At 38.3% G+C, this 22415-nt stretch overlaps 1 protein-coding gene across 2 annotated transcripts in view; it reads right to left on the bottom strand.

The window, feature by feature from the left end:
- Window positions 1-6197: 6197 nt before the first annotated feature.
- The window catches only part of ppargc1a (peroxisome proliferator-activated receptor gamma, coactivator 1 alpha), a 54892-nt gene continuing 38674 nt past the window's right edge, over window positions 6198-22415 (bottom strand). Inside the window, exons 9-13 of one of the 2 annotated variants that reach the window (XM_007889042.2) lie at window positions 20010-20126; window positions 15096-15216; window positions 14871-14992; window positions 14477-14628; window positions 6198-8411 (exon numbers count right to left, since the gene is read on the bottom strand). In XM_007889042.2, coding sequence (XP_007887233.2) covers window positions 8308-8411; window positions 14477-14628; window positions 14871-14992; window positions 15096-15216; window positions 20010-20126 — 616 coding nt within the window. In that variant the 3' untranslated portion in view covers window positions 6198-8307. The remainder of the gene's footprint in view (window positions 8412-14476; window positions 14629-14870; window positions 14993-15095; window positions 15217-20009; window positions 20127-22415) is intronic. The other variant, XM_042341003.1, reaches the window with a different exon arrangement.

Here is a 22415-nt window from a genome sequence, read left to right on the forward strand (position 1 = left end):
TACAACTACATGCCAAAACCCTAATGAGTAGAGGGGTCCTGACTGCAAGTAGCAAGACGCTTGCCATAGTTCTGCGAATGGTAAACTATGTAGTTTTAGTTGATTAATCGCCAGCGATATCCCACCTCTGCAGTCCCCCATGGCTTGGCTATTACCAACCTGTGCCTGATATACTTTGGGATTAGGTAAAGAGGGTACATCCTTCCAGAGAGAGAGTACGCATTCCTTTCCAGACACAGGGAAGATCAGAATGCAGGAATGAATAAAGTCTTTCAGTCAATCCACCTTCCCTTCATGTGAAGTTGGCATACATATGTGGAACGCTCAGTCTTGTTTGGATGATCAGGAGAGTGTAAAAAGGTGTAAAACATTTTAAATGAGTTGGAAAAAGTAAATCCAGTTCAATACATAAGGCTGCGCCAAGGCAACATAGGTTTAAAGTTGTAAAGGGCAATTTCAAGACAGGAATTTTTTCTTTACACAGAGATTAATCAACAATTCAAACAAATTGTTAAGGTGGTTGAGACTCAGTTAAACAATAATTTGATGCTATAATGGGGGTGTGAGGGGAGGAGAGTGGGTGTTAGCATGAGTGTTCTGGAAGGATGAGATCAGATGGACTGAACATCCAAACCAATCCTGTGTGATTGTGTGATAATGTCAAGCATGGTGATGGCATTCAGCAAGTGTAAAAAATCTAGCTAACCAAAAAAAATGATCTGTGCTTCAAACCCTACATCTGGTCCATTCCTAACACCACCTTTGTCTATCTCTAGTGCCATTTTGTTTTTGTAGCACAATAAAGGTTTTCACACACTCTATTTTGGGTGAAAGGCAGAAACTGTCAGTAGACAATTAGTGTTGGTGGCTGTCTGATTCATTCAATTCCCTTGGGTATGTACCTAAGGCATCTGGTTTCCCCGATGGTCCAGTGAATCTGTGTATTCAATTTTGTTGGCAAACCACTGAAACCACACACTTGCTTTGTCTGATTTCCCTGGTAGTCTATTAACAACGTCCGATTTCCTGGCAGTCCACCAGGTCTATGCATCTGTGCTTTCTGATTTCTTGAGGTAATCCTTTGGGTTCATGAATCCAAAATGTCCAATTTCTCTAAACTTCTGGTACATTTACAATTCTGATTGTGCTGGCAGTCTAGTGAATCTGGGAAACTACACTGCCTTGTTAGTCTTGTGAGTCCGTGTGTTTATAGTATCCAATTTCCCTGGCAGCACATCTGATTTCCCTGGCACTCTACAGTAAATCTGCATGCCTGATTTCCCTGGCAATATTGTATGTTTATGTGTATGTGGCTGGGGTGTCTAATTTTCCTGGCAGTGGGCTGAACTCTCTCTCTACCATCCAATTTTTGTTGTAGTCTGGGGACACTGTCTCTCTTTATCTGTCGCTTACCTTTAATTTTGTTCAAAAGGCTTGATAAAAAGATCAGAATGCAGGAATGAATAAAGTCTTTCAGTCAATCCACCTTCCCTTCATGGAACAATTTATTAAGGTTCAAATAGGAATGCACATAACCTGGAAAGGCTATTGCAATCTGTTCTACATTTTAAAAGATATTAAGAAATAAAACAATGACTAAATAAATGATTCTACACTGTAGCTTTCAAATCCCTCAATTGAATTCTTAGCCAAATATTTATTTAATTCCTTCTCAAATTTATTGACACAATCTGTGTCCATTGGGTAGTCGAGTTCACACACTCTCTGTGTAAATAATTAAATCTGAAATTCCTTTCTCTCTTCTGTGTTCCCATCCCTTGTTCTAGATTTTTGACATACAGTTAAACCCTGTTATAAGCTGCTTCATTATCAAGCGGGATTTGCTTATCGCGCGGTTGTGGTTTGGACCCTGACATTTACTTACACAAAAAATTAAAAATGCGAGAGGCAACACTAACAAAGTACGCTTGTATAGTGCCTTTCACGTCAGGAGGACGGGATAGCACTGGGCAGTCAGGGATTTGTACCTGAGCTGGTGGTTAGGATGAGGAGAGGTGGAGGGCGGGGAGGGCAAGGGTAGGAGGGTGACTGAAGGCATGGTCGAAGAGGAGGGTCTTGAGATGGGTTAAGAAGGAGGCAAAAAAGGGGACGAGGCAGAGGGACCTTGGGATAGAGTTCCAAAGGGTGGGGACAGAGAGGCTGAAGGCCCGCCCACCAATGGTGGAGTGAACAAGGCGGGGGATGTGAAGCAGGCCCAGAACCTGCTGAGCGTAGGGAGCAGACAGGTTGGTCAGGAGTTAGGAGGTCACAGAGATAGGCTGTGGAGGGTTTTGAACATGAGGACCAGGATCTTGAACTGTATCCCCTGTGTGATGTGGAGCCAGTGGTGTTGGGTGAGGATGGGGGTGATTGGGTCGGGGAGCCTGGCGCGGAAGAGGACATGGCTGCAGAGTTCTGGATGATCGTCAGCTGGTGGAGGGAGGACTTGGAGAGGCTGACAAGCAGGGAGTTTGTGTAGTCGAGCCTGGATGTGATGAACGTGTGGATGAGTGTCTCAGTGGCCTGTGGTGAACTGGAAACCGCCATTTTGGGTTGCTGTGTGCTGGCTGCCTTTTTGAAGTGGTACTGGACTCAGCCATCTCTCTACACACATGCATAGTGAATGCATAAGTGTTGACCAGGACTTATAGGTCCATAAAAACCCAATCAGCGCTATCACATCCTGTAACAGCTCTGCTCGGGTTTTTATGGATCCTAACTATTGCATTATAATGAGGTTTCACTGTACAGGGCTGCTGGTTTCAGCCATCTATCCAACATCCTTCTCATGTTGTAATAATAATAATAATAATCATCCTTACATTTGATTTAGCACTTTTCACACTGGAGTGAAGTCCTGTAGCTCAGTAGTTGGAGCACTCGCCTCGCAAGCAAGAGACCTGGGTTAGATTCCTGGCAGGGCGAAACATTGGGCAAGTTTCCTTGCTCCACACGCCTCTGTTTACTTAGCAATAAGTAGGAACCCAGTTGTTAGTTGATTGGCAGATCACTTTTCCGGGGGTAATAATTGCTTAAAAAAAATAAATTGGTCACTCAATTCACAACTGTTTGTGGGACGCTGCTGTGCGCAATTATTATTGGGAGGATTTCTCTAAGTGTATTCTGCAAAGTGGAGTGACTGTGTATGTCATGAGTGAATGAAGATAAGGGAATACAATTCATTTCTATTCCTCTTGTTTATTCACCTCCCCCAATATGCTCACATTTTTCTAGCTTAAACCAATACCAGTCTATTTGTTATATCAGGAATTGACCTAATTTACTGTTGAATATTAAATCACGATTGGTCTCGTCTATGTTGCCTCTCATGTCAGCAGTCATTCATTCAAACATGGTCTCTTGAGCAGGACTCACATGAAAATGAACCCAACATGAAGCAGCGCCTTCAGGAGAGGCAGGGAAATAATAGTGTGGCGGTGTAAAGGACTCAGAGAGGGAAACGCATGCCCTCACATCTATGATACTTCCAATTTGAGAGAAAAAAATGATGGGGGAATATAAATTGTCTGCATCAATAACACAGTAGCTTCATAAGCTGCACTGGCAGCTGCCTTATAAAAGTAACAAGGCTGTGTAATTTGCAATAATCTTTTAGCAAGGAGTCAAAGTTATGCCATCATTAGACTTAACATCTACTCATTGCAAATTGATCTACTTCTGCTGTGTGTTTCTTTAGAGTCAACAAGAAGTCTAATAAGATTCCATCATGCCTTAATAAAAAAACATTAAAAATGTGAGCAAATTGCAGCCGAAGATTATTATGATAATAATCCTTGCATTGATATAGTGCCTTATCATGTCGTCAAAATGTATCAAAGCACTTTGCAGGATTTACTGTAAAGTATTTTTTTTGACTGTGTATTTTGTGGGTGAAACATGGCAGCCAGTTACGAAAAGCAATTGTGCCACAAACAGCCATGGCCTGAGTGACCAATTTTATTTGGGGATTTTGGCCAGGACACCAGGAGAAATTCCCCTCTCTTTCCGGGAGAAACTCCCTTCTCTTTTCGCAAAAGGGGATCTTTAGTGTCCATTTCAACAGGACCTTGGTTTAACGTCAGCACCTTCAAGAATGCAGCACACCCCCAGCACTGCATTGGAATGTCAGCTTAGACTATGTGATTCCAAGTCCCGAGGTGGGATTTGACCTCACAATATTTTGACTCAGAGGCGAGAGTGCTACCACTGAGTCAAGCTGACACACTTCTAAAAAAACATGTTATTGACAATTATAACGACACTATTCTTTGGAAGTGTATTCTATGTATATACCTGTCTTTCCCAAAATAGTAAAAACATAAAGAGAGAAGCGCATTAATGCTGACAATCTGAAATAAAAAAATGCTGAAAATATGCAGTAGGTGAATCTGCATCTGAAAGAGAAAAATAGACTAATGTATCAGATATGACCCTTCATTAGAATTACTGCAACTTATTTTATGACTAGAATTTAAATTCTGCTCTCTTCCCTCATGACCATAAGTATCCTGTTTGCTGAAATCAGATCAGTCACTGTCAATCCTTTAGTGTAAATGGGCCGCATCTGAAACGTATGATCAGCTGAAGTATGCAAATCTAAGTATTTCACATAGGCTGGCTCATGGGACATAGCAAAAGGAAAATGTTTAAAAAGAAATGCCACCAGATGTTAACGAAATAAAATCAGCACACTTATATAAATAGTACATTTGCCCACGAAAACTCAAGTTACTCCACTTTACAGATTATCCTGTGAAACATTTTGAGACATATTCAGGACTGAAAGGCACTATACCAAATGTAAGGATTATTATTTTTATGCTTTTTTTATATATATAAAATTTTCCAGACTGTGAGAAAAATGCCAGAGCAAACAACCAGATGGTAACATCCACTAATTGTATTTTCAAAGGGAAGAGGAAAAGTGCAAAGCAAAAATAGAGATCAAATCTATTTACATGGAGTTCAGTTTTCAAATCTTGTATACCATTCCTTCTTTTCCTTTTTGTTCTTTAAAAGGATTGTCTGTTCACATGTGTCATACAGCTAGTGATATGTACACATAGGTATATTAATGGTGAGAAAATGGGACATTCACTGTCATAATCGCTGATGCCAATTATGACATTGTCACATTTTTTGCTCTACTGCCTTTTTCCTCATTATCTGCAATGCTCTGTTTTAAATATACAAAATGTGTTTAATTCTTTGAGCCACAAAATTTGTTTGTATCCATAAATAGAATCTGACTGATCTAGCTGTGCACTGAGGCTTAAAATATCATGTGCTTGGCTCAAATTCAGTATATTAATGGAATCATACCCTACAGAAGATGTTGTATGGGTGGAGGAAGAAAGAGAGTAATTGAACCATAGTAAATCACGTTAAAGGACTCAGACATCAATTACCTCATCAATGCAGAAACATGCACTGCTCGTGATAACTGCAGAAGTGTATCTACAATGTTTTCAGTGAAAATGTGCTTTTTCAATAGAAGAGGTATAGTCGTATGCTTCTTACGGGTGCTGCAGGCAATCTGCCCCCATCTGTGTGCACATTCTCGCATAGTTATGCAGATGTAGTGGAAGAATTGCAATCAGCATTCAGCTTTAATAATCATTACCTCTGTGTGATAAAGATACTCTGTATTCTTTATTTAGCAAACACAGTTCATATCATTCAACCATGACAATTTGGGTCACGTTTGTGTGAAGTTTGCTACAACGCTACTGAATATAAGCCATGATGTGACAGAAATACCAATGTGATTTAAGATTAGTGAATAAGCAAATCAACTCAACAGGAAAATTTGAGAGAACAGCAACTGATCAGATTTGTTGTGAGCCCAGGTGATTAATGAATTCATTTACCTCTTTCGGAGAGCCAGCACTGGCACAATGACCAAATAGCCTCCTGTGCTATAAATTTCTATCTGTTTCTGAAGCTCCGACAAGGGCAGACATACAATTACGGTTAACTCTGTAACTTGAATGTTAGCTTTCTCTCATATAAATGATATATATTTTTCTAAAAGAACTTTGAATGTTGCTATTTTAGTTTAGCACAAGCCATCAATTATTAATCTGCGTGACTTATTCATTTGTGAGATCACTTGCATCACAATTCCTCCTAACCTCCAAAAGCATGCTTGCGTTGTTTTAAATTTGGGATGATCATTACACAAACAGAGGACAGCGTTTGAAACCTTGTTTCCCTTTATTAGTTAGGTGAGGTTGATGAGAACTGCACATTAAAAAAAAATTCACAGTAATTTTATACAATGGTTCAACCACACAATACAGGTAGAAGTGTCAGCCAAAAGGAAGCTCAGACAGACGACATCTCTACTCCGATTTCCTGGTCAGCATGGTTCCATCAACTAAAGTCATTGATACATTGTCACCCACAAACAGCACAGTATCCTCATAGGTTTTTATTTTACTTAATTAAAGGATCTGTCACACCAGTTAAAATGAATAATCAAGTGATATAATACATTGCTATTCTAAGTATTTTACAGAGCAAATTTTATTTTACAATCATTAAAATCTTCATCACGGTCGCTAGACAGGACAAAACATCATTACCCAAGTTGTAAAGAATTGCTGATAACTAACAGTTGCTATGAATGCACAGTTTCACTGATTTTGTTCTAGTTAGCCAATGTTACACACAAAAACTATGAAATACTTCAGTAGCAATAGGTTAGATTAACATTTCCTAAAACACACAATAAGCACCTAATGAGGCTGGGTAATGTGCCTGGTCCTCCACCTCACAACAATGATATGCTAAAATTAGAATTTTAAAAATAAACATTTATTGCTATTTTTGTATTTTTTTTACAATCTTGCTATTACAATAAAGAAGAGAATATTCAAAATCCAGGGAAGAAAATGTAAACCTCAGTTTGGCATCATATGATAAAATGAGTTAAAAGACCTGAAATTTTACCTATTAAGTAATATTGCGAGCAGAGATAAAGACCAGTGGTACTACATTAATGAATGACTGGGTCAAAACCTTTTATATTGCTATCTGTATACTTATAAGGTTGACAACTTAGTTTAGCAAACGTATGAAAATAATTTCCTAATGACAGCCATTAGGATCTCTTAATACAAATTTTTAGCATTGATGGAGAAATGAACTAAAAAAAAAGCACTTTCCTCAGGCGGAAGCACAATGCATTTAGATTCATAGTGTAAACGGGATAGGAGGGGGAGGGAAGCAGCTAAAGATTTTCCCACCCTTGTTTCCTCATTTCTCAGCAGATCAGTAAAGTTAAACAAAGACAGGCTTAGTAATTGCTAACTTTAAATAACCATCCTTCAGTTTGGCTTTAATCTTCCCTTAAAATAGTCATAGTTTCAGAGGGGGAGGGTGGAGGAGAGAAATAATAGGTACTGTAATAAGTTAATAAGAAAGTGATGAATGATCTGCAATTTATTAACACATCAGAAATATTTTTTTTCCGAATATCAAGAGCAAATCAAATGCAACTTTTTTTATTAAAAAAAATTCTCCGGATTTATCAACTTCGATCTAGGTTAACGTAATGGACAAAATGAAAGCACCTTCAATGATTAAAAATAGCCATGGGGTTGCTGTCATGACTCACTCTCTAAATCATTCAACTGCAAGCTCATTGTAAAAGGCTACAGTACAGAAAAGGAGCAGCAGTCCAGGTGCTCGAAACACATACAAACTGCTTTACACATCTACTCAGTTTAGTGCCTTCCGAACTCTCTAAATATATTAATGTCCAATAAGTGTTTAATTTGTGATTACATTCTTAATTACTGAAAAGAAGGCTGCATTTACAGTGCATAGCTGTAACAAACAAAAAAGAACATTGTTTTATTTACACAAAATAAAAATACTCAATTTAACATTAGTAAAGTTTGTACCTACAGTTCAGCATTTAGTAAATAAAAGATCTGAAACACCCCAGATATTTATCCCCAACTTTTGTCAGTAATGTAACACCACATCCAAATGTGAGAAAAAAATGCTGAACAAGCTGCACCTTCCATCAGATTATTGTGTATATCATGTGTAAAACTTCTTCTAGCCTATTGGTTGTGTTCTTGCATTTTGGATACCCTCAAGTGCCTTAGGTTTCTTATTAGATATCCTTCCAGATTCCTCACACACTGGAGCAGCTGTGTTCATGTAAACTTTATTTGTACAGAGTGTAAAGAGGGATTAGATCCCGAGATGACTAATGCAAGTCCTTTAATGGTAAATGGCAGGATGCCTGCAAAGTCCTGCAGCTTCCTTCACGAGTGGCAAATTTGGCGTCTGTTACCTTCGCAAGCTTCTTTGTGCTTCTTTCAGCAAGGTGTCAAAATCCATCGAATCATACTTGCTTTTAGTAGAAGCAGGGTCAAAGTCATCAGAATTGGAATCTACAACAGAAGAATATAGACATAAATGTTTATGTAAAAGTTCGAAATTTGGAAGGCTCAGTTACTAACAACAACAACAACAACAAGATTCCATTTATAATGCGCCTTTCACGTCAGGAGGACGTCCCAAGGCGCTGTACAGTTGGGTCATGACCCGAGCAGGGGGGAAATGGTCAGGGTGAGGGAAGGGAGGGAGCGAGGAGGGGGGAAATGGTCAGGGTGAGGGGAAGGAAGGGAGGGAGCGAGGAGGAGAAAGAGAGTCGAGAGGGGAGCTGAAGGCACGGTCAAAGAGAAGACCTAAGAGAAGACCAGAAACTTGAGTGAGACTCAATTAGATGGATCCAGAGGATCACAGTTTGATGGCTAGCCTGGACTAGGCTGACTATTGTCATCCCAGTCTAGAGGAATATTAAAGGGCATGAGCAATGAGCAGAAGAATGAGATCAGATTAGGTGGCTCATGTGGAAAGAAATACATGTAGACTTGGTGGACTGAATCACCTATTTCTGTGTCAGTTCTCCCCAAGATCAAATAGTTTGATGAAACTCACAGTCTCAACTCAAACAAAATAACTATTCTTGCATTTAATACAGCAGCTTACAACATTGTCAAGACATCTCCAAGTGCTCCACTGAATTTATTGTAAATTGGGGTAACTGTGAAGGGGAACACAGCAATTTACCACAGACAGCTATGAAGTGATTGACCGATTTTATCCGGGAGATTGCCAGTCAGGATATGGGGAGAAATTCCCTTCTCTTTTCAAATTGTGCCATGGAATCTTTAATGTCCACCTGTACAGGCAGATGTCTCCTGAAATTAAATATCCCCAAAATAGCACCTCCAACAATGCACAACGTGAACCCACAAACTTTGACTCAGAGGTGAGTGTTGACCCTTGAATAATGAATACATAACATAGGCACAAGTTGGCAGCCAAAGTTTGTAGACTTGTACCTCTTAATGAGTCGACCAACAGCTTTTGTAGCGGGGGAAAGAAAATTGGAGGAGGGGAAAAATCTCTACAGAATAGAAACTCGTAATAACAATTTGCTCTACCTCTTCTATCAAATTGAACATTTGTTTTTCTATACCATGGTTTCCAATTGTAGAGGCTTTTGTGTACCAACATCCATGATTTATTTTTCAACACTCACCATATTCATTCTGCACTCCGAGGAGTTGAATAATTGACTTCACTGTGTATAATTTATGTATTTTATTTAATAAAACCAATCTCTTTCATTTCAATCTCACAAAGCTTCATGAATTATACCACAGCTTTGATATTGAAGTCAATTTTCTTTTATCCTCAATCTAGTCTTTTCTATTTAGTATTGCAAAAGAAATGGAATAACTCCCAACTCTATTTTATTTATACACTATCTATGTTTTTTCACATACTATTCTTTTTAATTTAAAAAGAATTTAAATTTCTTGTCCAATTAAAATTGTGGAGTCCTGTAGCTCAATGGTTAGAGCACTCACTTTGCAAGTGAGAGACCTGAGTTCAATTCCAGGCAGAGGGCGAAACCTTGGGCAAGTTTCCTTACTCCACACAGAGCCTAATAATAATCCCTTCAAAACCAAAAACAATAATAAATTAGTTATTTTCAATCTACGACTGTTTGTGGGACATTGCTGTGCGCAATTGGCTGCCGCGTTCGCCCACAAATATACAATCATTTCACTTTACAGTGTGTTCTGTGAAGCGCTTTGGGACGTCCTCCCGACGTGAAAAGCGCTATATCAAATGCAAGGATTTTTAAAAAAGTTTTTTTTCTGATTTTCTCTCCACTGGCACAATCCTTATAATCTTTACATTTTGTATAGCACCTTGCTATAGTCCCATCTGCCTGTTCAGGTGGATGTTAAAGATCCCATGGCACTATTCAAAAAGAGAAGGGAGTTTCTCCTGAACAACAATTCCCCAAAATAAAATTGGGCATTCACTCCATGGCTGCCTGTGGGACATTCAGCCTTGGTAGTGAGTGATGACTTGTTCTCTGTTCATTTAGACCTGTCTGGTATAAATATTTATATGAAATAAAACTTACAAATTCTTCAAAACCAGGAACCCTATTTGGATTTTAAATAGTTATGTCTGCTAACAAAGTAGTTTAAAAATGAAAAATCCTCTTTCTCAAAGGTTAAAGAGGCAATTCATCAACTGTAGAGGGTGTCAGAGCCAAACCTGAACTCTCCACAGCCAGCTGCCACACGCGTACACATCCAGTAGAAGGTGTTGAGAGGTTTTCATCTCTCTAAACTTAGGAAGGTCAAGATCAATTTAATCTCCCCATGGACCAGGATTTGAAGCAGCACTCTCAAACCACATCTGTACAGTACACCATTGGGGCTGCCTTATTCATATATTTTTTAATTTCTCAGCTAAAGATGAACCTACTAACGTTTTTGATGTACTTCATCTGAACAAATGCATTGTCCTTCACTATTTTCTAGATCTCTGTTCTCTTTAATACATGAAAGAATGGTATCAGCATTGTATTTACTTACCCTCCATTTTATAATGAACTAATTCAGTCAGTACTGTGCATATTCCATCGTCTATTTTCTTCTAGGTGTCCTACCTTCATATTGTGCAGACTCCTTTAGTCACCATTTATACTTCAATTCAGTTGCTATTTGTATTGCTTTCAATATGGAACACTTATTGATGTCAGAATAAGAATATAGTAGTTGACACTCACTGATCTCACAGCAAATTAAACTATTTCCCCAAGACTAAACTGGTTGAAAAATTCCTATAGTAGGTATTCCATTACAATGAATTATTTTTGGTTCTGATTAATTCCTATTTCATCCTTCTTCTGCCTGCAATGCGTGTATGATACATTTTGTTTTAATCCACCTACTAGCTCATTAAGGTGATGTATACTTTTGTCTGCTTTAGGTATTCCCCTCCCTGCAAGTCATTAACAAGTAATTATGGAAAAGATTCCTTTTTATGTGTCCCTCTCACTTAACCATTGTGAAGTAGATATACATCTTCCCAGAGTACCCAGGGTATATCTGTGGTTCACTTAGACCTGTCTGGTTGAAATATCCCAGTAAAATAATGTTCGCAAAACCATCAAACACAGGAAGCCCATTTGGGTTTAAATAGTTTTTTCCACTAACAAAGTGGTTTAAAAAGAAAAATCCTCTTTCTCAAAGGTTAACGAGGCGATTCATCAGTGTTTGCTTTTGTTAAAATTGCTATAAATTTTGGAGGACACGCTAATGCTCAGTATGTGCAGCCCATTGCCTATTCCCCTATTCACACACAAATATACTAAAACCTTCAAACCGCCATTATCTGGAAACAACGAAGAGGGTTACAAAATCCCCTGCAATTCTTTCCATTGGTGGTTATTTACATAATAAACGGCAGTTGAAGATGACAAACCCATAGCAACTCAGACCAATCTGTATTTTACACCCCATTATGTTGAAAATATCCAACCATTCCTTATAAGTAGTTGGTGATTATTGATCAAAAATAAGATAGGATGTTATGTATTTGATATTGGTAATCATGTTATAGATAGTTCCACTGATATACCCTAACCTGTCAAACTGAATGCTCAAGAAAATGACAAGTAACAGATCAGAATAATAAATCGCAATAATAAATCATTTTCTTTAGCTATTGGCACCTCATTTTAATCACCCTTTAATTTAATAATTTATAATGTTCTATTGATCTATTATGTAACATGTTATTGTTTTCCTTGTTTTCTTATGTTGTAACATGTTATTATTATCTTGTTACCTAACTTATATCCAATAGTTTCAGGCAGGAGCAGATCATGTGCCCTCTAACCAGCCAAAGGATTAATTCAACACTCATGTCACATCTTGTATGCTTTTACTTTCCAGTAATTTGCCTAGATCTTACATGCAGGACTATTGGCATGGTTTAGCAAGGACAGATACAATTTTAAACTGGCCTCTCTTGACTTGTATGATATTCCTGCGTAACTGTACATCCCAACAGGAACAATCTGCCTTTCATTTTTAGGGATCATTATAATTCAATCTTTTTTCTTAAGTGTACCCTTATGGGAGTTGAAACACAGTACACGATGACCATTCTGACTCTGTGTTCGGAGTCTAAAAATTAGACCCTCGCAAAGAACAGTCAGCAGCAAAATGGCTGCCAGTCCCACTTCTGGGTCATCAGGTTATGGCTGATGTTACTTTAGCTCAGCCTGGCTCTCGTGAAGCACACATCAGAAATTGTACTGTATTCTCAATAAACACAGGTCGAAAGGACACCTGAGTTATAAGCAACCTTTAGCTTTAGCGAGACGCCTTACAACAAGGTCACCCTGTACTACAGTTGGCTACTCTAATCTGAAAAGCTATGGTATACTTGATTACTGAAAGTAATTATTTTCTACATCTCCAGAGAAAGCAATGCTAATCAGAGAATGGAATTTGTTTCCAATTTGGATTATTTTAAACATAATTATTGCAAATGTTGATGAATTTTGCTTAAACCAGTGCTTCTATATCAAGGATGCATTAACAAATTACTCTGAATATTATCTGCAATAAATGTTGCTACAGTAGTTGAAGTGATGCTATTAGCCTCCAATCTGGGGATTGAAAAAGCATTCAGAGTTTTACAGAAGTTCACTGCTGCTCTTAGAATGACATGTATGCTTTGAAAAGAGGACAGTAAAATACGTAGTCTACAAATGGGTTTTCTAATTGCTTTTAAAAGGACAATAATCATAAGTAGGGCTTTAGCAGAGCTTTAACTTTACCAAGTGCAGAAACATTTGCTGCTATTCATACTCTGGAACATTAGAAAGATTGAATGCTTCACTTTCTTGATAGTCTGTAATAACAATTGCAAATTGGTCATTTACTTTTGAAATGCTGGTTATTTTTTCTAAAATTAGCCCTTATGTGGAACTTGCTTAAATGAGCACAATTAGCATTCCCTAACTTAAGGAGGTCATTGAATTTGCTATGTTTAACAAATGGCATTAATTTGAAATTAATGAATGAAATCCATAACATCCATTCAATCATTAAGTTAGTGAAGTATAGTGGAAATCAGTTAGTAGCAATAATGTTCTAGTTTTAAAATGTAACCTTTCCTGATTCACATATTTACGAGATCATTAAAATTCAGCAAAACTTCTGCAAATATGTTTCTTTTTTGTGTTCCCTGTCTTCCACTCTGGGCATCTGTCGGCTTAATGATGCAACTATATACAGTTAAATTATTGCAAAATAATAATCCTTGCATTTCCCAGGATTTACCATGAAGTGTAGTAACTGTAGTAATTTGTAGACAAGTCTAGACATAAAATAATGTTTCCCAATATGTAACGTAGAACCTTCCTATTGTAAATATGCACATTTTGATAATGATAATAATAATCCTTGCATTTGATATAGAGCATTATCACGTCTTCAAGATGTCTGAAAGTGCTTCACAAAATATACTGTAAAGTGAATCGACTGTATATTTTGTGAGCGAAACATGGCATCCAATTGCACACGGCAGTGTCCCAAAAACAGCCATGGATTGAGTGACCAATTTATTATTATAATAGTTTATGAATTTCTTTGAGGAAAACAAACATCTACCATAGCAATAGAGAATTGGAACCATCTTTCATTGTGGATAAATAGAGAAAGACTATCGCTCATGATTGTTAATCAGTGACAAGAGAATAGAAAGAAAGGATGATCTTCAGAGGTAAAATGGGAGAGGAAAAACAATTTAGAAAAACCTTGTTTACATAGAAGGTTGTTATAATGTCGAATGTTTTATCAAATATTACTGTTGAAAATAATTATATTACAGGGTTTCAAGGGAAATTGGATAAACATTTGAGGCAACATAATGTAAAGGATAACTGGGAAAACAGGACAATAGGTTTACAATAGGTAGGAATGATTAGGGTTAGGGTCAGTAGTACAGCCATAATGGGCTGAATTGCAAACTTCTTGCTGCAAACAATGTGTGATTTTTCAATTCTAATTCAGATTCCTACAAAGTTTTTGAAAACACTATAAATCTTGTTGTTTTGGAATCATACCTAGATCTGCATAGTTAGACTTGTAGAACTGCCTACGACCACCAAAGCACAATTCAAATGGAGGCTCATTAGATCTTCGCAAAGTATGTCCATTTTCCAGGGCAGCAAAAGCATCACAGGTGTAACGATATGTGATGAAACCATAGTTGTCACTGCAAATAATTGGAGCACAAGTAAAATCAGTCATTCGTTGCAACACACCTGTCACATTATGATTGAAATGAGGAATTTAGTTCAGTGGACCGCTATTTGACAGGCAAGCAATGAGCTTGAATAACCAAGAGGATTTTTGTATTACTTGTTATACAGTGGATGCCTGTTATTATCTATCAAAGAAGGCCTAGGTTAAGATAATTGTGAGTCCTCAGTGATATTGAACCATTCAAATTCTTACCCATCCTCCCGCAAGTGGACAGTGCACTCCTCAATTTCACCAAACACCTCAAATCGTCTCTTCAACTCTGTGCGTGTGATGTCACCCCTTATTTTACCCACATAGATAACGCGTCGTTCCTCCTGAGGAGATGAAAAAAAACACAATGTTTAAACATATACATCTTCCTTTTTTTTTGCACATTGAGCACACAAATGAAACACAGTGCTGCTTTCGATCACTCACAATGGCCTTTTGCCTTTGTCGCTCCCTTTGCTTTGCCCTTTCAAATTCACGTTTCTCATAGTCCCGTCGATATTCCTCCCTCTTCAGTCTTTCATTTTCATATTCTTCATAGCTGTCATACCTGAAGATATTCAATTATGTAACATGAAAATAAAAAAGTGTTAATACAGTCAAACCCACACAAAGAGGTGAAGAGCGCTATATCAAATGCAAGGATTATTATTATTATATAGGGAGTGTCACTCCATGAGCATATAAGCTTAATGCACTTTGAGAATGTGATTATATTGGGAAATCATAGTACCACATGTTATTGTGCACTAAACATAAGATAAACAGAACATCACTCCATAGTGTGTCTATATATATATATCTTTAGGATCACAGATAAAATGTTAAATGAATCTTAACTTAAATCTAGAGAGACCAAAGTAATTCAGCATCTGAATATTGTGATGTTTCCTTCAAATACATATTCAAATAGCTGTCCTTCTAAAATATAGTCAGACCTGGTTTATCTGAATGTTTTGGAAGATATCATTTTGATGTGCATTGCAAATCATCTAATTCACCAGATACCAATGGAAAGAGATGCAAATAAACCTTTAAAGCATGTATTGTACAGCATTGATTTGTTTATTTGAAGAAGCAAGCAGCAAACTGTGCCTGAAAACCATTAAGAGTAAACAGACTGCATATCCAAAAATCTAACAATGTCCAAAAAGCTACCATCAAAATATCTAATGACTCTCAACTTACAACCTGATGGAAAATCTGCTGCGTTGCTCTATCTTGATTGCTACTTCCTTTGATTGTCCATGAATTTTAAAATGCCTATTACAGTAACAGAGAAAGACTGGTCTCAAGGCACAAGGGCTGCTCCAGATAACAAGACACTGATTGAAAGCATCACAAAGGATAACTGGAAATGGGAAAGTCGATGGTTCCCAGTCACCCTTCTCCGAACCCTCCATAGTTCAGCTTTTTGCTGAATAGATCAAGAAGGTCCATGTCTGTGTGTGTTAGAAGAGGAGAGGTTTGGATACCATTTTGCAGCAAGGAGAAAATCTGGATCAAGCCCTGTAAGCTCTGCCAGATCCTCAGTGACAGGCCAGTGCAGCTTCAGGCTCATGTACTGCTGGCTCCATGTCACCAGCTGCAGCTGGTACCTGAATGATGTGCACATGCTTCCAGCAGTTGCTGATGGTAAGGAGAGTCACAGATAGTCAGCAACTGAAGATAAAGAGCAAAGCCTAGCAAAGACTCACTAAGTCCCTGCATTGATTCTCTACAATCAATGCCTACAAGGTTCCCTTTTGTGTAAAAGCATTTAAAGCTTTTGATGATACCAGCGTCTATTGGCTGCATGGGCACTGTGGTGTTTTGTGGCAAATGTTAGAAGCAGAATTATCATGCTATCTGGTTACATGTAGCTACATTATCCACAGGCAACATGACATGTTACTGTTGCCAATAAATGGAGCGATCTAAATCATGCAGCTAATCTTTGAACTCGAAGGTTGCGGCTCATGCCTTTTCTGGCTTCCCTGTGTCGAAAGCAACATTTCTGGATCCAAGAACCTATTTAAACACTTGCGGATTCAGTGCCAATAACAAATGCCTTTGTCTTGTCAGAGCCATCAGCATTACAGCAGAGTAACTGTCAATCTTAGCACTTGTGATCATTGCGGATGCTAATGTGCTATTTCGGGTCCCAATAACCAGTTTCATTTACTTTGTACATATCAGGAGCCTGAAATTCTACATTGTTATTAGTCTTAGGATTATTGTCATAAAATTTAAGATTGCATTTTGGTAATTTTGGAAAATGGTCTTAAATTCAGACTTAATTTGAAACACAGTTCTTTTACTGCAGAAAAGTGGCTTAAAAATTAAGATTGTTTTCCAAAATTCTGCACAATCTTACATTTTAAGGCAATGGTTTTAAGCAAAACAATGTACAACCCCTAAAAACATCTCATGGTTGTAGTGATGACAGCAGTGTGATCAACACTCATAGTTTCACCAGACCAGGAATATTTTTGATAGATCATCAGAATTTTTTGGAAGGATTAGATCTAATGATATTCTGGAAATTCATAGGAAATAACATTATGGGATATAGTACATAGGTAGTTCATGACATATGTTCATGCGACCGCAAGGAAGCTGGAAGGCAAACTAGATGGACCTTGGTCTTTATTCGCCTGGCATTTCTTATGTTCTTATGTATATACATATATATATATAGAATACACCTATCTATATTCTCGGTGTGCAACACCCATCTGTTTTACGAAATACCATCCTTTCTCAGTGAGTACAACATCATATTAATGATACCCTCAGAATTCATTCCACTCACTCTCAGATTTCGGACTACTTCCATATTATTGCTCTTGCCCAGATGGATAATGGGTTAAGATAGACGATTGTATGGTTCCAAATAGTCACTTCTTCCAGTCTCTCCAAGTGTCACTGCAAATAGATGGGCCATCCACAGACCCAAACTAAGTCTGTCCAAATGCTGTCATGCCTTTGTAAGCAGTATTTGCTTGTTCAGCTTCCAGACCCACAGCTGTCATTTCTGCAACACAGAAATCTCGGAGCAAATGCAGTTCACATGTGTCGTCATCTCTTCCGCTGTTTCTCCCACAGAGATAAGGCCTAATGTCTCATGGGAAGGTGCGAGACAGCTTGATGTAATGAACAGCTCTTTTAGTTTCATGAGTAGAAAACAACGCTATATAAAGTTCATTCAATTCAGGTTTGGAATGGATGGTTTTCAGATTAGGAGGCAGCAGGATTATAATGAATATGGTTTACCCCCAAATTAATGTTTAGAACCTAAAACATTTGGTTCAATGAATCACAGATAAACTAGGTCTGTATATCAAAGGTAAATGTAATGTCAAATAATGCGTGGAAATAGGCAGATGTGATGATATTATGTCACTACACTGTCGTGATAAAAGCATTTATTTGATGCATTTATTTATATGGGTCAAATAATATACATGAGGATATATCTTTTCTAGATATAAGCAAATTGTTGATAATTGGATTTCAGCTAAATTCTAAGTGACTCCTGACATTTTGGTTACAATTCCTGTTGCAGGTTTGGTTACATGATACTGAACCAACCATTCATTATGCTGTTTGGCAAAAAAACAGGATACCATTCTATAGCAACTAACTTTACAAGTGAGCCACACGTTTAATTTTATTTGTCCAGTTTTCCCTTTCGAATCTCTTACGCTCTATTTTGCAGCTAAATAAATAGGCAAATGGTGCCAAGCCTCTGCAGTTTTGTAAATGGCCGCTCAGATGGGTATGAGAAGACCAAATCAACAGGGCATCTCATTCACCTCCACTCCTGTGGGAAAAAGCCCCTAAACTCTGCTGGGTGTGACTCTGCCTGAACCCCCTATTGAGGCTGGTCACTCACAAGGCAAGGAACTGCACGGGTGAATCTGCATCCTACCCTTTCAGGGCACAGCACACTTGTGCGCCAGCAAACTATCACTATGCTGCCCAGGTACGTGCCATTGCAAATCTAATAATGTGATTTGTTTCAGCACCTTCTGCCCATGGTTCATGTGTGCTGCACTGAAACTGCAATTTTCTCATTGCAGAAAAGCTTGTTTAATCATATTGTCACTGTGAAATGTTTCAGTATTGATCAAACAGTACAGAAGTAGGTCAGTTATAGAGGATAGAAAAGAACCCACAAAAAACAACTTCAATTAATCTCTACAGCACCAACTCATGATTTACGTTAAGGTGTCGAACTGGTATAAACCCAGTACCCATTGACACAGCAATTGTTTTACTGCTGTCCTGGAATAACAGTGCCCTTGCTTCATGGAATCTGTCAACTGCTTTATGCTTTTATAGTTTGATTTTTAGAGAAAATGTGTGTTTGTCAAGGTAAGAAGTGTCAAGGCTGCAAATGCAATTCTTTTTCATTTTAAATAACCAGTAAAAGCACCACCGACTCTAAAGTTGGGTTCAGTGTCAGTTAGGTGCAGAGCCACAGTTTCTTACTTTGTCCTAAGAGTGCACTAGCACCCTCAGTCTCAAAAGGACACTCCCTGCTGCACCAATGATTAATGCTCTTTCTAACCCAGCCATGGAATGAGATTAGCAAGATTTAGTGCCAACTAGACCATATTATGGATTGTTTCCTTTGGTGGCCTCATGACTAATAACTGAGATGAGAATGTCTGGACTCTCTTCACATAAAATAGCAGCTGTTGGTGAGGAGAGGATAAGTTTCCATAAGGGAAATGCAGGTGGTAGCACGGCTCAGCATAACTGGATGCTCACATAGCTCTGAAGATAATTTGTCAGCACGTGGAGGATTTCAGCACTTGATTGACAGACAGACCATTTTTCTCATCTTGCTCATTCCGTGTGTGCCCAAGTCCACCCACCTGACTGCTCTTTTTGAGCCCTTCCTACTCTCACGAGAGACAGCGAGAGAAGAGAGTGGATACACTGTTTTATAGTAACAATGTTAGGCAGGAATAGACCATTGGCCCCTCTAATCTACCCATCCAAATCCCTTTATAATTTCTTCCTAATATTACTGTACCCTGTTCCTTAAAAGAACTGTAGAAAAACAGCTTCCAAATTATGACTGAATTTTGTTTTCCAATTACCTTTTCCAAAAGTCCGCACCATCTTAAATTGTAACACAATTGTCTTAAGCCAAAAAAAGCCCAAAATTCTGGGCCCCAGGCCTGGCGTCAGTTTTGAACCATGTGACACTGACTTTGCGTTTTAATCCAGGTAAAATAATTGCTGTGTGAACAGGAGCTCATTAAGTACATTGTAATGTTAAAAGTTGTTAAAGTAAGGTTCGGCACAATAGAGCACAGTAAAATATATTACACTAGTACATTCCCTCACCTGGGTCTACTATAGCGGGCACAGGGTGACCTGGAGCATGACCTTGAATATGAGCAAGGGCTTCCACGGGACCTGTGCTGTACCCTATTGCGCCCTGAATCATAGCATTGATGTGATCTATGAAGCAAAATAAATGTAAATATGTCACTGAAATTAATAGCAATCAGAAATTTTTCAAATCATTTGGCGAAAATTAAAATCTCTTCAGAATTTATTAAGCCAGAGGGAAGCAGGGCAAGGGCATACGCTGAGGATTTTTCACACGCTATGCTCCTGTTCTCGGGCAGGCAGTTTGGGAGATGGGCATTGGGGCTAGTGCTGAGAGGAGTCTAGGCACTTACCCCATGTAAAGTAAAACACAGAGCACAAGTCAACCCAGGCTGCTCCTGGCAGCTGGTTACAGAGCAGGAAAGCCCAACATTAGACTGCTGCTCAGTCAGGAAATGTTGTGGCATGGTAGGAGGGTTGAGGGGCAAACAAAGAGAGGGAAAATAACAAAAGGAGGGGGGCGGGAGAGAAATATTTAAAAAAATTGTATATAAATTATATTATGAAATCGCCATACACCAGATGATCACATTTGTGGATTCTATTCATAGAAGTGGTTAACACAGCCAGCCAGACATAAACAAAAACAAGCAATTAGTGAATCAATGAGAAAAGTACCTAATAGAAATGAAACTGAACAAAAAGTTATTTATACTTCAGTCTCAGAATCATCGAGACACACTTTAATTGTAAAGCAGCATTTCTGGGTAATGAATAAAATCTGCTTTCCAGTGGAAGTCATTAGATTAGCTGCAGCCTGAAGTCTGGCCAGACGGACCATGGCGTCTTGAGGGACTGAATGACATGCACTCAGTGCCCTTTCTTCTCTTCACTCACCTCTTCTGTTCTCTACGTGAGGCTCCTGTTACTGATCCAGGTTGAACTCAACTACCTACATCACTCACAACGTAAGAATGGCATAGTGACCTGTCAGCTATGAAATCACCGCCATCAACAGCAAAGATCATTTCAATACAGGACGCAGATGTTGTAAGTTATCTCTCGGTTCAATATTCTATGCACTGCAATAAAACAATTTAAAATAACTACAAAAGCCTGGATGCCCATATTTCTATGGTTAAATCATTAGTTCTAATGAAATCATGTAATCTACTACAGTAGACAATCTGGAATCCATTGCTAAAGATAGCAGCAAGCTATAGAGTCTGCTTCCTTAATTATCTTTAGAAAGCTTGTAGACTATTCTAAGTCCCCATTTATGATGCAAGTTTATGTCAGCTAGTATTTCATGTTCAACCATCTGGTCAAACATTGTCAATCCAAAATCTTTCCTGGTTCTGTCTTGGCACGGGGCCACTGTCCTGTTGTTCTCTGTATTACCCTTCTTGGGTCAAACAGCAGATTTCTTTTCTATCAATGTTCCAGAATGAACATTGATATAAAGAACACAAATGTACAGGAGAAAGGCAATAGACCTTCACCATTGTGGTACCATACCTTTCCTCCTCCTCGCCACATCCATCCTCTTTTCTCTAGAAACACATCTCATTGCCTCCTGAAACAGCTTCTACTGCTTCCTTCAATAACTTCTCCCATACCCAATACATCAATTATTTTTTGTGTGAAATAGTTCTGTCTCAATCCTATGTATATTCCTAGTTGGCAAGTTTGTGGAGTCCTGTAGCTCAGTGGTTAGAGCACTCGCTTTGCAAGTGAGAGACCTGAGTTCAATTCCAGGCAGGGCGAAACCTTGGGCAAGTTTCCTTACTCCACACGCCTAATAATAATCCCTCCAAAAAAACAAAAACAATAATAAATTGGTTATTTTCAATCTACGACTGTTTGTGGGACATTACTGTGCGCAATTGGCTGCCGCGTTCGCCCACAAATATATAGTTCACTTTACAGTGTCTTCTGTGAAGCGCTTTGGGACGTCCTCCCGACGTGAAAAGCGCTATATCAAATGCAAGGATTATTATTATTATTATTATTGTCCTCTATTTCTTTTTAATCAATTGTCAATAAGAAAAATCATCCCAAATCAACTTTCATTAACTTTCATAATTCTTAAAAAATGTATTATCTATGAAGCACGATTTTGATTTCAAACTCAGTGCTCATGCACAAAACTTTCCAGTAAAGAAAGCTATCTCTATGTGATAGGATAAATGGCCACTAATCTAAGAAATACCTGAATTAAGGGTCTCATTTATGGCAATGTAAATAGAGCATGGCATTTGAATGAATGTGAACAGTTCCCAGCAAACTTATTGCAGATAGAAATATCACTACCTTATGAATTCTATATATTCCTTTCATTTATGATGTCCAATGAGCTGACATTATGGTCACTTAACCTGCCAGCATGTACATCTCTCCTCCGGCCCTCAATTTGGT

The sequence above is a fragment of the Callorhinchus milii genome, unplaced genomic scaffold (genome assembly GCF_018977255.1).
Source record: "Callorhinchus milii isolate IMCB2004 unplaced genomic scaffold, IMCB_Cmil_1.0 Scaffold1, whole genome shotgun sequence".
NCBI classification, from domain to species: Eukaryota; Metazoa; Chordata; class Chondrichthyes; order Chimaeriformes; family Callorhinchidae; genus Callorhinchus; species Callorhinchus milii.